General features: G+C 36.5%; 1 protein-coding gene across 3 annotated transcripts in view; it reads right to left on the bottom strand.

The window, feature by feature from the left end:
• Positions 1 to 15,272, bottom strand: part of SEL1L2 (SEL1L2 adaptor subunit of SYVN1 ubiquitin ligase) — a 164,380-nt gene that overhangs the window by 132,134 nt on the left and 16,974 nt on the right. For all 3 annotated transcript variants that reach the window (XM_078149715.1, XM_078149714.1, XM_020986232.2), the window contains one exon: positions 5,164 to 5,219. In XM_078149715.1, the coding sequence (XP_078005841.1) occupies positions 5,164 to 5,219 (56 nt within the window). The remainder of the gene's footprint in view (positions 1 to 5,163; positions 5,220 to 15,272) is intronic.

Below are 15,272 nucleotides of genomic sequence, written 5' to 3'. Positions count from 1 at the left end.
CAGAGCTTCGCAAACCTTACTTAAAGTGCTATATAAATGTTAGCTTTGATGATAATGATGGTTATCTTCCCTGATCTCTCCATCTGCTGGTATCACCCCTCACTACCTTGTATTCATTTGTATTCATTTTCTTTTTATTTATTGTGTATTTACTTATATATATAGCCTAGTGGATGGAGTGCTGGACTTGGAACCTAGAAGATCTGGATTCAGATCTCTCCTCTGATGCTAGTCACTTGTGTAAACCTGGGAGAGTCATTTAACTTCTAAGTTTCAGTTTACTTACCCATAAAATGATGAAGTTGAATAAGATTACCTCTAAAATTTCTTCCAGCTTTAAATCTCTGATCCTTTCATCCTATAATTGTAAATGTACTTGTTGTTGCCATGAGAACACAAGAATCTAGAGAGTAGGGGTGGTTTCAATCTCTGTATTATATCCATAGCGCCTAGCTCGAGGCTTGGCACATAATAAGCCCTTAATAAATGCTTATTGATTGATCAATACAGTCTAAGAACCTTACTGATGCCTGATAAATTTCTATAAATAAAGACATATAATATTATAGGAACCTGAGCGGCTCAGCAATATAGGTGCAAAGTAGCCTCATGATAATAAATTACATAATTAGTAGTGTATCAACTCATTAGGCCATTAGTTTATCATTTTCTAATACTAAAGAAAATCAATAATAAACAGAGCTCCCATAGAAAGGGAATCTAGAAAATAAGAGAAAGTGTTCAAATAATTTAAATCTGTACATCAGAGATCAGCTAGTTCACATAGCCATGCTTGTTTTCAGAAATAGTGTAAACATATTTCAAGGAAATGTAGACCTGTAAACTTTGTGCAATTAATTATGAATAGGATAATAGGAATAAAAAAGTATTTATTAAGCAGTATTGCTAGGTACTATACTAAGGTCAAGGTATGCAAATCCAATAATGAAAAATGACTTAAAGGAGCTTATATTCTAATAGGGAAAGTCAACATATAGAGAAAGGGTGGACAGGATATTTTGGTCTGGGATTGTGAGTAGAACAATATGGTCACTCAACTGACAAGGCCTTTCCAGAAGCAATAATAATGTTTATTTGATTATATTTCCCAGAGTAGGAAGAATAATAGGTGAGAAAATGTCTGAGAGCAGAATTAGGTCTGAGGCTTGCTGATGTATAGTGAGGTCTCACCAAACAAACAAGCACAATGACCTGGCTCTACTGTGACATTTCCAAAGCTCTTTCATGGTGAGGTCTCTGAGTCTGGTCATAAGGTGTAGCAGCAGCAACAACAGGTTGGAAAATAGCTTGGTCAAAAAAATGTGGTTGAGTCTTGGGGCTCAGTTAAAATGAGAGCTCCTCAATTAGGGCAGCCTCAAAAATGACACAGCTGGGAAGGTATTTAGAGGTCATCTGGGCTAACCCTTTCATTTAGTCAGTCAGTCAGTAGTTAACATTTAATAAGCACTTACTGCATGCCAAGCACTATGCTAAGAGCTAGGGCTACAAAGAGAGGTGTAAGACAATCCCTGACACAAGCAACTCACAATCTAATGGGTTGTAAAGACAAGGAAACAGGCCCAGAGAAGGAAAGGAAATTGTTCAAGGTTCCACAGGTAATGATCAATAAAATGAGAAAAATTACACAGTAAAGGAATCAAGGTTTGAACTTAAGTTTTTTTTGTTCCAAATCCAATAACTCTTTCCACCACAACACATGGTCTACCAAATTGTGACTTATTCACAGTAAATCTTGATTTCTGTGTCTTAGTGACACAGCCATCTGTTCTGTATGTTGTCTTTTGTTCACATCATCACTGCTTCTATTTATTTACTCCCTACAAGGTGTGAACCAGAAAGGAAGCTAGCTTATAGAGATGGCAACTGTATTTAATAGGGGACTCTACTTCAGTCAGGGAGATGATTTGTCCAATTTCAATTTGAGTTAAGGGGCTGGGAAGTTTTGAGTAGACAGGCCACATTGTAAAGGAGCCAGGAAACTTTTTGGCTTCTGTTCTGATTTTTTTTTCCCACACCAAGGCTACATATATCCTGAAGTCTCCTGGCACTTTGATGGTAGCCACCGTCATACTGAGCAACATGCAATGAGTATTGGCTTTGGTTCTAAGGACTCAGTCTTTCTATTTACCAATTTGTATCACAGCATTTTACAACTGATGATACTGGGTGGAGACCATGGTAACAAGTGTCCTTGTTTATTCTGCTTTTTGTTTCATTTACAAGAAATACCAACATTCAAATAGAATTGATCAATCAATCAATATTTATTAAATGGCTACTATGTTCCAGGCACTGTTATAAGAATTGATTCTAAATAAAATGCTGTCACATTTTATATATACATGTATTCACATAAAGCATATATGATTACTTACTCTTTAAGGAAAGTAAAACAAAGACACAAAATGTCTTATAGGTTAGAAATTATTTAAAAGGCAAAAATTTTAAGTTGCTACTTTTCTCTTTGCTTTTTAAATAGCTTTTTGTCTTTAAAAGCTATTATGAAAACCTTAAAGTTTTAGCTTTACAACTATATTTTGTTTCTTGGAAGTTGAAAATCTTATGATCAATATTCATGTATCTTTTCAAAGAAAGTAAACAAACAGCAGTAATATTTAAAATTGACATGTCTAAAACAAAACATATAACCTCATCCTCCTAACCTGCTCCAGCCCTCCCCCCCCCACTTCCTAATTGCCTTATCTCCATCAATGGTGCCACTATCCTTATAGTACCATGGCTTGAATCTTTGGAGTTGACTTTTATCCTTCACTGACTTTCATTCTTCTTGTTTTAAGTTTTCTTGATACCTTTTTCATATCATTCTGCATCTTGATAGAGTATCATCCCACCCCCACCCTATCCCTCCATAGTATACTTGCATTATAATGAAGAAAAACCACAATCACATGACAACATATGCAACATTCAGAACTAGCACTAATGAGAGATAAAGAAAGTGTGTTTCATCATCTTTTCTCCAGGATTAAGATTTAGTCATTCTTTCCTTCACCTACCAGTCATCTGTTGGATACCAAACATGTACAACACACTGTGCTAGGTGCTAAGAGGGATGGAAAGATGAATAAGAAGTCATTTTCCTTATGACCATAATAAGAAATAAACCTTCTTTTCCCTGAATCCTTACCCTTTCCATCAATAGACTCATGGAAATTTGATAGAAGGTGAGGTGACAACTGCCTAGTCTAGAAGCAATGACATGTGATCTGTGAAAGCCACACCCCTACCATCTGTACACAAAGATAGATAGCAGAGGGAGTTGGCAAATGTTCTAGGATGGAGGAAGAGTGTAGGTACCCAGGGACAGGGCAATGAAGGCAGCTATGGGCATATGACTGGGACAGATTACCATCAGTTGATGCTAAATTCTTCCTTATCTCCCAGTTGTAGCTATTCAAACCTATATAAGAACCAGAGATAAACATACATTTAAGATGTAATTTAGCCGTTTGCTTTCTCTCACATGAAAACTACTCAAGAGATTTTGGTCAGGGATATTTGGTAAGAACCCTGTTTTTGTCTGGAACTAGTAATATAGGCTCAGATTAGGCTGGGGAATTGTTAATGAGAGTTAAATTCAACTAGGTTAGTTCTGCTCTTGTCTTGAGACTGGACCTCTGAAGACTTCCCATCTTTGTTCCATCCTCACTATATAGAGGGAAAAGCACGGGTCTTATGTTTACACTCTAGAAGGAGAAATAAAGGGCAGCTTGGTGGCAAAGTGGATAGAGAATTGGAGTCAGGAAGACTTGAGCTCAAATACAGTCTCAGCCACTTAGTAGTTGTGTGACCCTGGGCAAGTCACTTAATCCTGTTTGCCTCAGTTTCCTCATCTGTGAAAGGAGCTGGAGAAGGAAATGGCAAAACACTCCATTATCTTGCCAAGAAAACCCCAAATGAGGTCACAAAGAGTTGGACGTGACTGAAATACAACAACAAAAGAAGAAATAAAACAAATAGATAATGAAGCAAAGAATAGCTTGAAATACAACAACAAAAGAAGAAATAAAACAAATATATAATGAAGCAAAGAATAGCTTTGAATAATAGTAGGAGAGATAAATTAAGTCTTAGTATTGAATGTTTCTTAAGTAAATTCTTATTAAAATATTTTTTTTTCTGGTTAACAGGAAACTCATTGATATGCCAAGTTAGTAACATATTCACATATATGTGTACATACATATGGATAGATAGAGGAAAGCAAATAAGAATGCCATGAAAAGTGGACTAGGTAAATCTGTGAATGAGAGGTACAAAGTAAAAGAAGTCTGCAGGGACAAAGTCAAAAGGGAGAGATTGCAAGAGAAGCTTGTTTAAATGACCTGTTTTCTGATTCCATTGTTGTGACTTTGAATTTGATTACAAACTCTTTAATCATTTTTTTCAATACTTTCTACAATCTCTATCTCAATCTACCTTTCCTCCCTTGTATCTTATGCTTCCCTGAATATGAACTACATTCTAGCCAAACTGGATTCCTCACCATTTCCTATACCTGGCCCTTTTTTTTTTCTCCTACCATCATATCTTTCTTTGTACTTTTCCTTATGCCTGGAATGCCCTCTTTCTCCCTTGCCTCTACCTCCTTCCTTTGTGAAAATCCTATCCATCCTTTTAAGGCTTGTCTTGGAGACAACCTCCTTCTTGAGGCCTTTACAGATCACCTCTACACCCTATCTCTCCCACAACCTGCCAGCTAGAAGTAATATCTCCCTCCTCAAAATTATCAGAATACCTTGGACCTTTTTGTGGTACTTATCAAATTACGCTTATTTTTCTGACAACCTTCCCTTTAAAGTTATAATTTATTTGAGCTGAAGAGCCATTTAAAAATTAATTTTTGTATTTCTCAAAGCATCTGCTATGATACATTGTACATACTAGGCATTCAATAAATACCTATGGAATGAAAACTTTTAAAAATGAATAGAAAAGACAACTATGAAATTTTCTAGTGACTTAGCTGTTTAACAGAAAGTACCCTTAAATAAACTGACAAGCTTGGTTAGTAAATGATGCTTATTTTTGTTAAAATGAGTATGTTCTTATAGCTTTTGGACCAGTTAAAAATGTCTGTGAGTTTTTGGGAGGTATGCTAGGTGCTGGCAAAAGATTTACCTGTTTGGTAATATTTCTTTCTTTGTGCTTTTTATGATGTTTTTCTGCTTCTGTGTCTGCAAGATAAAAAACAAATCAATCTTTAAGAGCATTTTTTAAATAAATTCTTATATTATTATAAAAACATACTTTCTAGAGCACATTCAGAAGCCAAGAATAACAATAGTTAAAAAATAAATTCCAATTAGTAAATATTAATTTATTGTGAGGCAATTTCTTCACTGACTCCTTCTTTAAAATATAACTTGACACTCAGGATGGCCTTAATCCTTTGATCTTGCATTCAGAAACAGAATTAATAGCATGAAAGATTACTAAGAATGATAGGACCAATTCCACCAATTGAACTTTTTAGGGCAGAGATGAAATTAATGGGATCAATGTAATTTATGGAGTATTAAAACATAGAATTGATGGTACAAACCTTTATCCTTATAGACTCACCTATGTTCTGAATACACATTATTAAATAACTTAATCTTAGAAATATACAATATTTGTGAATAAATCAGATTTTGGACTTTGATAAAATCTATAAGTACTTATAAAAAACAAAGACATCTCATCAGTAAAAACATATTTTGTTATATTTTATTTCTGAATGGTGGTTGAGATACTTTGACATAGATTTTTAGGAAAAATTCTACTTTAAAAAGTAGCTTTTCTATTCTCAGTGATATAATGATCCAAGACAATCCCAAAGGACTAATGATGAAGCATACTATCTGCCTCCAGAGAAAGAACTGATATTAATTGAATACAGACTGAAGCATGCTATTTACTTTCTTTCTTTCATTTTTTCTTTTATTTGAGTCTTCTTGTACAAAATGACTAATATGGAAATGTTTTACATAATTGCACATGTATAACCTATATCTGAATGCTTACTGTCTAAGAGAAGGGGGAGGGGAGGGAGGGAGTGAAGGAGGGGTAGAATTTGGAACTCAAAACTTTAAATAAAAATGTTTTTACAAATTGGGGGAAAATAAAATTGTTTTAAAAATAGCTTTTCTACTATATTTCATCATGTCAACTCTGCTTCATTGTTTAATGACAAAATTAACTACATGTAATGTTATTTAATTTTTTAAAACATTATGATACTAATTTCCTGAACAGACATTTGCATTTATGACACCCAGATATTATCCAATTCTCTTCTGTTCTCTTCTGTTCTGTTCTCCTCTCTTCTCTTGTCTTCTCTTCTTTCCTTTCATTTCTCCTCTCCTCTTTTTTCCTCTCCTCTCCTCTCTTCTCTTTCCATATTGTATATTATTATATTTTATAATATTCAATTATCCAATTTTGGATAATTGGCCTCATCTATATTATCGTCACTTCTTTCTGCCCAAAGTGTAACAAGTGTGTGCTTTAAGGGCAAGTTATAATTTCTCTCACATTATCCTTAATATCATGGACTAGGACTTAAGACACTGAATGATTTTTTTTCACTGCTGGTACCTGGTTTTTTCTCACTGTTAAATTTCAGCACTCAGCAGTAGTCTTTTATCTTTAGCTCCTTCCCTTCTGGTTCCTTTCCCTTTGCAAGGCAGCTATTGACTGCTGAAAAGGTAGGTAAAGACAGATTCTTCTGAAAAAATAGGTAAATGTATCCAAATGTATAGCTTCATTTCAGTAGCAAGTGACTTGTCAGTTTAAGAGGAAAAAGCAGACATATTCTGAAGAAATGCAATTAATTTAACTAATCAACTATTGATTTTATGAAGCATTTCAAGTACATATGCAAGAGGTCCCAATAGTCTTAGTACAGTTGTAACTTTAATAAATATAGCTTAGTAACAAGTATTTAGTAACTATAGCTTAATAGCTGTTACAGCTTAGTTGCACTAAGATATTTGGGACACCCTATGTATGTACTTGAAGTGCTTTACAATGGCTCACTGTAAACTTTTAAAGCTTCCAGTTGTACAAAGACTTTTGGGGGTACCCTGTATATTTTGAGGACTAAATAAATATGTTTGATATGATTGTATAATTTAGTATTCTGCAGGATCATGATTTGGAAAAAATTTGGTTGTGCAAATAAGAATGCTAATATTGGGGTGGGGGTTCACTGTGTGAGGGGTAGTTACCTGAACAAACATGCCACTCATTGCTACTGCCTCATTTCCTTATTAAATCTCTCTCCAAGGTCATAAATGGGTCTAGTAGATATTGATAGTTGAGATTACCAATATTACAGAAAATTTCTCTATAATTGACTGGCTATCCAACTCAACCTTAATCTCCTGTCACTTTTTGGTTAACTTTACCTCTTTAATCCCAAACTGTGCATTTATGTTATTGTTCAGTTGTTCAGTGTGTCCGACTTTCTGTGACCCCATCTGAGGATTTCTTGGCAAAGATAATGGAGTGTTTTGCCATTTCCTTCTTCAGCTCATTTTAGAGATGAGGAACTGAGGCAAACAGGGCTAAGTGACTTGCCAGGGTCCCACACGTAGTAAGTGTCTGAGGCCATATTCGAACTTGGGAAAAGGAGTCTTCCTGGTTCCCAGCCCAGTGCAGGTAGGGTGATTTGCCCAGGGCCAGCCAGCTAGTAAGTGTCTGAGGCTGGACTTGAACTCAGGTCTTCCTGATTCCAGGTCCAGCTCTGTTTTTACTGTGCCACCTGGAACTCTGGGGTGGAGAGTAAAATTAGTCCCCTCCCCCTATTACATCAATGTGGTCAGTATAGGTCAGTATCCTTTTAATTTAGGTTTCATTTTGAAACAAAATGAAAAACACATAATATCATTCAAAAGCAAAAGAAATTTATTTAGCTATGGCATAGAAAGTATATTCAATAAAGTTACTGCATCCCTTAGAATGAATAGAAATGGGTCCCCTGTTTGGTCAACAGGGAAGAATGTGGTAACTTGCCTGGTGTTAGGCCATCCACCATATCTGAAGGGTCCCAATTCCATGTTGGCAGGGCATTTTATGCCCTTAGGTGACCGGGAAGTGAGGTCAATATGCCCAAAGGTCACCTACAGTGTGCCACCAGGGGAGGTGCAGTGTAAGCCTCAGTCCCCTGGACTAATCAACTTTGTCACCCCTGTAGGAAAAACCAGCCTGACTCACTTGCAGGGAATCAGGGAAATCCTGGTAGATAAGTAGTTCTATCATAATATAGAAAATATAATAACATAAACAAGCATTTAAGGGAATAGGCTTGTACTTTCAGGCAGAAGCCTTAGTCTCCTCAGTCCTCTGGACTAATCAAGTCCCAGGGTCAATTTTGTCACCTTTCTGGGAAAAACCAGCCTGAATCATTTGCAGGGAATCAGGGAAATCCTTGTAGATAGTAGTCCTATCACAATATAGTAACATAAATAAGCATTTAAAGGAATAGATTTTGTACTTTCAGGTAGTGATGTCAGCAGCCAGGGGGGTTGAACCTCCCTCCTCTACCCTTCTACACGAAGGGAACAGCCAGACACCTAAATGGAGGCTCCCCCAGGGACTGCTCACAGGAAGCAGAGGAAAGAAAGGTGCTATGGAGTGGGTTCTGGTCCTCTTCTAACTTCCATGGCTGCTGGATTCCTGGTCAGCTTTCTGTTCCAGTCCATTCGCACCAACATGTCTGAGTGCATCTGTCCTTGCCTTAATGCACACTTTGCCATAGCGCAAAATCTCAATTCCTTTTCCTTTCCTTGTCTTTTGTTGCAGAGCCAGGGCCCAGCCCTCCCTTTCTTCCATCCCTCCACTTGACCTTCCTGCATCTGCATCTTGGCCCTGTAGCTTCCTTTCCAAATCTAAACCCCTTGGATCTCTGGTTGTTCTGCTATACTCCCCACTACCCCAAAACCACACACTAATAAAAATGGAACATGCCCTCCACTGGGATGATTATTGATCAACTTCACACTGACATGTGTTGTCATCAGGGCCACCACTGCTGTGATATTGGTTAAATGTACAATGATGAAAATCTTGTGTTTGAGAGGCTTTAGGAAGTCTGTTGTTCCTAGGATAACATACAAACTTTTCTGCTTCTCACTTAAAAGTCCTTTGCAATCTGTCTCTGCCTTACCTTTCCATTCAGAGTATACATTATGCCCCCTGATGCACTTGTGCTCCAACCAAACTGGCCTCCTTGCTCAAGGGGCCATTCCCTGTCCTACCTTGAGGATTCTGCATAGGCTGTGCCTGGAAGGCTTTCCTTCCTCACCCTCCTAGCTGCCTTCAAGGAGCAGCTCAAGTACCGCCTCCTCTTCTGGAGGGCTTTCTTGATTTCTCCAATTTTTGGTGCCCATCCTCCAAACACTGTAAATACATTTTGTCTCAATCCTCACGTATCTGCAAGCATGTTGTCTCCTTCCAGTAGTCCTTAAGCTGCATGATTACAAAGACTCTTACTTTGGTATGTGTACCCATAGCACCTAGCAGAGATACTGCCTCATAGTGAGTGCTTAATAAATGTTTGTGTACTGATTGATTGATTCATTCAGAGAGTAGTAAAATTTAAGTATGCACATAAATTCCAAAGGAACATACCTGTTAGACTTGATTTTAAAGAATATGTAGGGTAGCTAAGGAAATAGGTGGTTATGGAAAGAATATAGGCAGCTAAGTGGCCCAGTGGATAGAATGTCAAGTCTGGAGTCAGGAAGACTCATCTTCATGAGTTCAAGTCTGGCCACTTACTAGTTGTGTGACCCTGGGCAAGTCACTGAACCCTATTTGCCTCAGTTTCCTCATCTATAAAATGAGCTAGAGGGACATGGGAAACTAGGGGCACAGTGAATAGACCGCCAGGATTGGAGCCAGATAGACCTGAATTAAAATCTGGCCTCAGACACTTACTAGCTGTGTGACTTGACCCTGGGCAAGTCACTTAACCCTGTTGGCCTCAGTTTCCTTAACTGTAAAATGAGCTGGAGAAGAAAATGGAAAACTACTCTATTGTCTTTGCCAAGAAAACCCCAAATGGAGTCACGAAGAGTCAGACAAGTCTGAAACAACTATACAATGACAAATTTTAAAATGGAGAGAATAAAATAAGGTTCCTAGAGTGCCCATGGAAAAAATAAATCTAATGTTAAATTCTGAAAAAGATAACTCGAGTAAAGCACTGAAAACAGATGAGAAGATATTAAGATGAACATGTTTAAGTTTCTTTACTGCTTTATAGAGTATCAGACTGTGCTTTCTACTAGAATCTTCTCTTTACTGTCTATAAATGACTAATCTTTAAATCAGAGATTTTCATTCCAAAAAGATGTTTAGCTTAATTATGTTTATGCATTCTGAATCAAGGAAACAGGTAACGTGACAAGTATCACCTGCAAAATAAGTATACTTCATGTGTTTTTTAAAAATTGCCAATGCTATGACAAATATATGAAAGTTTTGGTTAATTGCAGATTTTGAGACAAATTACAGCAAATAGCAGGTATAGATATAGAGTAAGAACAAAATATTCGATGCAATAGAATGAGGAAAAAAACCCCCACAGTTGTAGATATTAGAGGATATAAAGGACGGATGAAGTGCAGCAGTCAAAGAAGATCAGACTACAGGTGGCCTAGCACTAACATAGAGATTACAGGGTAAGACACAATTATCAAAAGGTAGGATAAGTGTAGATAAGGAAGTCAGTGAAATGTGAAGAAGTAAGTCAAAGTTTAGAAAAGTAAAAACAGAAGAAAAGTTAGTTAAAGGCAAACATACCTTACTGGTTCTAGTTGTTTAGATGGTATATATATCTAACTGTCTCTGCATCCCCAATTCCGTAGGTCAAATGAATCAATATACATTTATTAGGTTCCTACCATATGTGCTGTGCTATAAGTACCAGAGATACAAAGAAAGACAAAAAACAAGAGCTCAAGGAGCTCACAATTTAATGGGGGGGGGGGAACAACATGCAGAAAAACATGTACAAACAAGATACATAAAAGAAAAGTAGGAAATAACCAATAGAGAGAAGGCACTAAAATTAAGAAAGATTGAGAAAGCTTTCCTGGAGATAAGATTTTTGGTGGACATGAAGGAAACCAGGGGACCTAGGAGGCAGAGATGAAGAGTGAGAGCATTCCATGCCAGAGAAAATGCCTAGAGCTGAGAGATGGAGTATATCTCGTTCAGCTATGAGTAAGTCAGTGTCACTGCATGTCATTTCTTTTCTTGGAGAGTCCCAACCAAAGGGTGACAGAAAGTCTTCTAAGTGAAGGTATGACTCATCAGAGAAGTGGAAAAATGTCTTCATTGTGTAAGGGCTCTAATATTTTGGCATTCTTTCTGGGACATGAAATAAAGTCTGTTATATACATATATACTCACACATATATATGAATATGTATATATGCCTGTATATACACATTACACATAGAAATATGTATTTATGTATATATATTTGTGTATATACATATATACACATATGTAAATACATATTTATATGTATATGTGTTAGAGAGAGAGAGGGAGAGAAAGTGATTAAAATACTTGTATGGAAGCTGAAGGCCCTTCCCTCTATTGATGAATATCTTGAGTATAGTTTGTTTGTACATAGTCACAGCCCTATAACCCAACCCAGTGCAAGTCAAGTCAACAAGCACTTATTAATTGCCTACTATATGTCAGGTACTGTGCTGTGGATCAAGAATATAAAGTAAAAATAATCCCTGCCCTCAAGGAGCTTGCAATCTAATTGGGGGAGACAACATGAAAACAACTAGGTACCAACATGACACACATAGAATGAACTAGAAATAATTACACAGGGAAGAAAGACCAGTAAAGACTTTTCCTAGAAGATAGGATTTTAACCAAGACTTTTTTCTTGTCTTTTATTTTTTTAAATTTTTTATTAATTTATTTTGATTTATCAACAATCACTTCCATATGCTTTTGAGTTTAAAATTTTTCTCCCCCTCCCTCTCCAAGATGGTATGCAATCTGATATAGGATTTACATATACATTCCTATTAAACATATTTTCACATTAGTCATGTTGTAAGGAAGAATTAGAACCAATAGGAGGAACCACAGGAAAGAGAAACAAAACAAAACAAAAGAAAAAATGGCAAATAGTATGCTTCTCTCTGCATTCAAACTCCATAGTTCTTTCTTTGGATGTAGATAGCTTTTTCCATCATGAGACTTTTGGAGATGTCTTAGATCCTTGCATTGCTGAGAAGGGTTAAGTCTATCAAAGTTAGTCATCACAACTGTTACTGAGTACAATGTTCTCCTGGTTCTGCTCACTTCACTTAGCATCAGTCCATACAAGTCTTTCCAGGTTTTTCTGAAGCCTGCTGGCTCATCATTTCTTATAGCACAATAGTATCCCATTACATTCATATATGACAACTTTTTCAGCCATTCCCCAATTGATGGGCATCCCCTCAATTTCCAATTCTTGCCCAGAACAAAAAGAGCTGCTACAAATATTTTTGTATGAGGGTCTTTTCCCCATTTTATGATCTCTTTGGGATACAACCCTAGAAGTGCTATTACTGGGTCAAAAGGTATGCACATTTTTATAGCTCTTTGGGCATAGTTCTAAATTGCTCTCCAAAATGGTTGGATCATTTCACAACTTCACCAACAATGCATTAGTGTTCCAATTTTCCCATATCTTCTCCAACATTTATCATTTACTTGTTTTCTCATGTTGGCCAATCTGATAGGTGTGATGTGGTACCTCAGAGTTGTTTTGATTTGCATTTCACTAATCAATAGTGATTGATTTAGAGAATTTTTTCATATGACTATAGGTGGCTTTAATTTCTTCACCTGAAAACTGCCTGTACATATCCTTTGATCATTTATCAATTGGGGAATGACTTGTATTCTTATAAATTTGACTTAGTTCTTTATATATTTAAAAATGAGACCCTTATCAGAAACACTGGTTGTAAAAATTCTTTCCCAGCTTTCTGCTTCTAAAGCATTAGCTTTGTTTGTGCAAAAACTTTTTAATTTAATGTAATCAAAAGTATCTATTTTGCTTTTCGTAATGTTCTCTATCTCCTGCTTGGTCATAAATTCTTCTGTTCTCCATAAATCTGACAGGTAAACTATTCCTTATGCTACCAGTTTGCTTATAATATCAGCCTTTATATCTAAATCATGAACTCGTTTTGACTTTATTTTGGTATATGGTGTGAGATTTTGGCCTATGCCCAATTTCTGCTGTACTCTTTTCCAGTTTTCCCAGAAGTTTTTGTCAAATAGTGAGTTCTTATCCCAGAAGCTGGGGTCTTTGGGTTTATCAAATAGTAGATTACTATAGTCATTGACTACTGTGTCTTGCATACCTAACCTATTCCACTGATTCACCACTCTACTTCTTAGCCAGTACCAAGTAGTTTTGATGATTGCTGCTTTACAATACAATTCAAGATCTGGAACTGCATTTCTTTTCATTAGTTCCTTTGATATTCTGGGCCTTTTGTTACTGCAAATCAATCTCATTATTATTTTTTCTAGCTCTATAAAATAATTTTTTGGCAGTTTGATTGGTATGGCACTGAATAAGTAAATTAGCTTAGGTAGAATTGTTATTTTTATTATATTAGCTTGGCCTACCCATGAACAATTGATGTTTTTCCAATTATTTAGATCTGACTTTATTTATGTGAAAAGTGTTTTGTAATTGTGGTCATAAAGTTCCTGGGCTTGTTTCAGTAGTAGACTCCTAAATATTTTATAATGTCCACGGTATTTGTAATGAAATTTCTCTTTCTATCTCTTGCTGTTAATGGAGACTTTTAAGATGCAAGGGAAGGTAAGACACAGAAATGAGAAGGGAAAGAATTCCAGGCATAGTTGAGAGCTGGAGTGTCTTCTGTAAGAAAGAGTAACAAGGCTAGAGTTACTGGATCCTATATGGAGAAGTATAAGGTATAAGAAGACTGAAAAAGTAGGGAGCAGCCAGGTTATGCAGGGCTTTAGAAGTCAAACAGAAGATTTTATATTTGATCCTGGAAGCAAAAGGAAGATACTGGTATTTAATAAATAGAACGTGTCATGGTCAGATATAGTAGGCATTTAATAAATGCTGGTTGATCAATTGATGAGAGTCTGGATCTTCGGAGAAAGGTCAGAATTGGAATTGTGTACATTTAGAAGTCATATGCATAGAGATGTTATATAAAACCCTAAAAATGGATAAGACTACTCTATAATATAGCTTATAATATTATAATGCTTTAAGGTAGACAAAACACTTTACTCACAATTCTGTGAGGCATCAGGTACAAGTATTATTATCCTCATTTTATAGATGAAGAAATTAAGGTTGATGTAGGTAAATGACTTATCCAGATATCATGACTCTGGAGAGCAAGTATCCAAGCTTAAGTCTTTGGACTCCAGGGCTAGTGCACATCTTATACTATACTTCGACTCATATATACTGTAGTTCTCCTGGTACTGTGAACTTCAGCCTTCTAGTATGAACTCCTGGTCCAGGGGTGGGGAACCTATTGCCTTGAGCCCACGTGTGGTCTTCTATGTTCTTAGGTGTGGATTTGTTCTGTGAAGTTTGGATTCAGTCAGAGGGCCACACTTGAGGACCTAGAGGACCACATGTGGCTTTGAGGCTGCAGATTCCCCACCCCCATGACCTGGTCTGATCCACTGCCCCCATAACTTGACCTCTAATGTTATTGGGTCAACACGCACCCATTTTGTATCACCAATGCCATTCTGCTTCATTGTCTTCTAATTTATCCCTCTCTTTTCTTCTTTACTGCTGCCACCCCAATCCAAATCATTATTGCCTCATGCCAAGGTTAGTATAATAATCTCCAGCTGGAATAATTTCACTTTTTGCCCTAAAATCCTTCCTAAATACAGATGCTGAACTAATTTTTCCTTAAGCATTCTTTCATCATGTTTCTCTTATGCTAAAAACCATACAATAGCTCCCTACTGCCTACTGAATCAAGTCTAAATTCCTTTGCCTAGGTTTAAAGGCTCTCCAAGATGTAGCCCTACTCCTACATATCCAACATTATTTGCTACTGCTCTCCAACAAGAAATATCCATTCCAATAGCTACAGATTATTATTTTCTAAGATGTCATTGCTTAGTTTTCTTCTTTCATCAAAATGGTCTTTCAAACCTCTTTATGCTGATATACTGATTAGGGAGCTGGT

The sequence above is a fragment of the Phascolarctos cinereus genome, unplaced genomic scaffold (genome assembly GCF_003287225.1).
Source record: "Phascolarctos cinereus isolate Bilbo 61053 unplaced genomic scaffold, phaCin_HiC Scaffold_2;HRSCAF=192, whole genome shotgun sequence".
Taxonomy (NCBI): domain Eukaryota; kingdom Metazoa; phylum Chordata; class Mammalia; order Diprotodontia; family Phascolarctidae; genus Phascolarctos; species Phascolarctos cinereus.
Note: the sequence above shows the minus strand (reverse complement) of the source record. Positions and strands in the feature narration are given on the sequence as shown.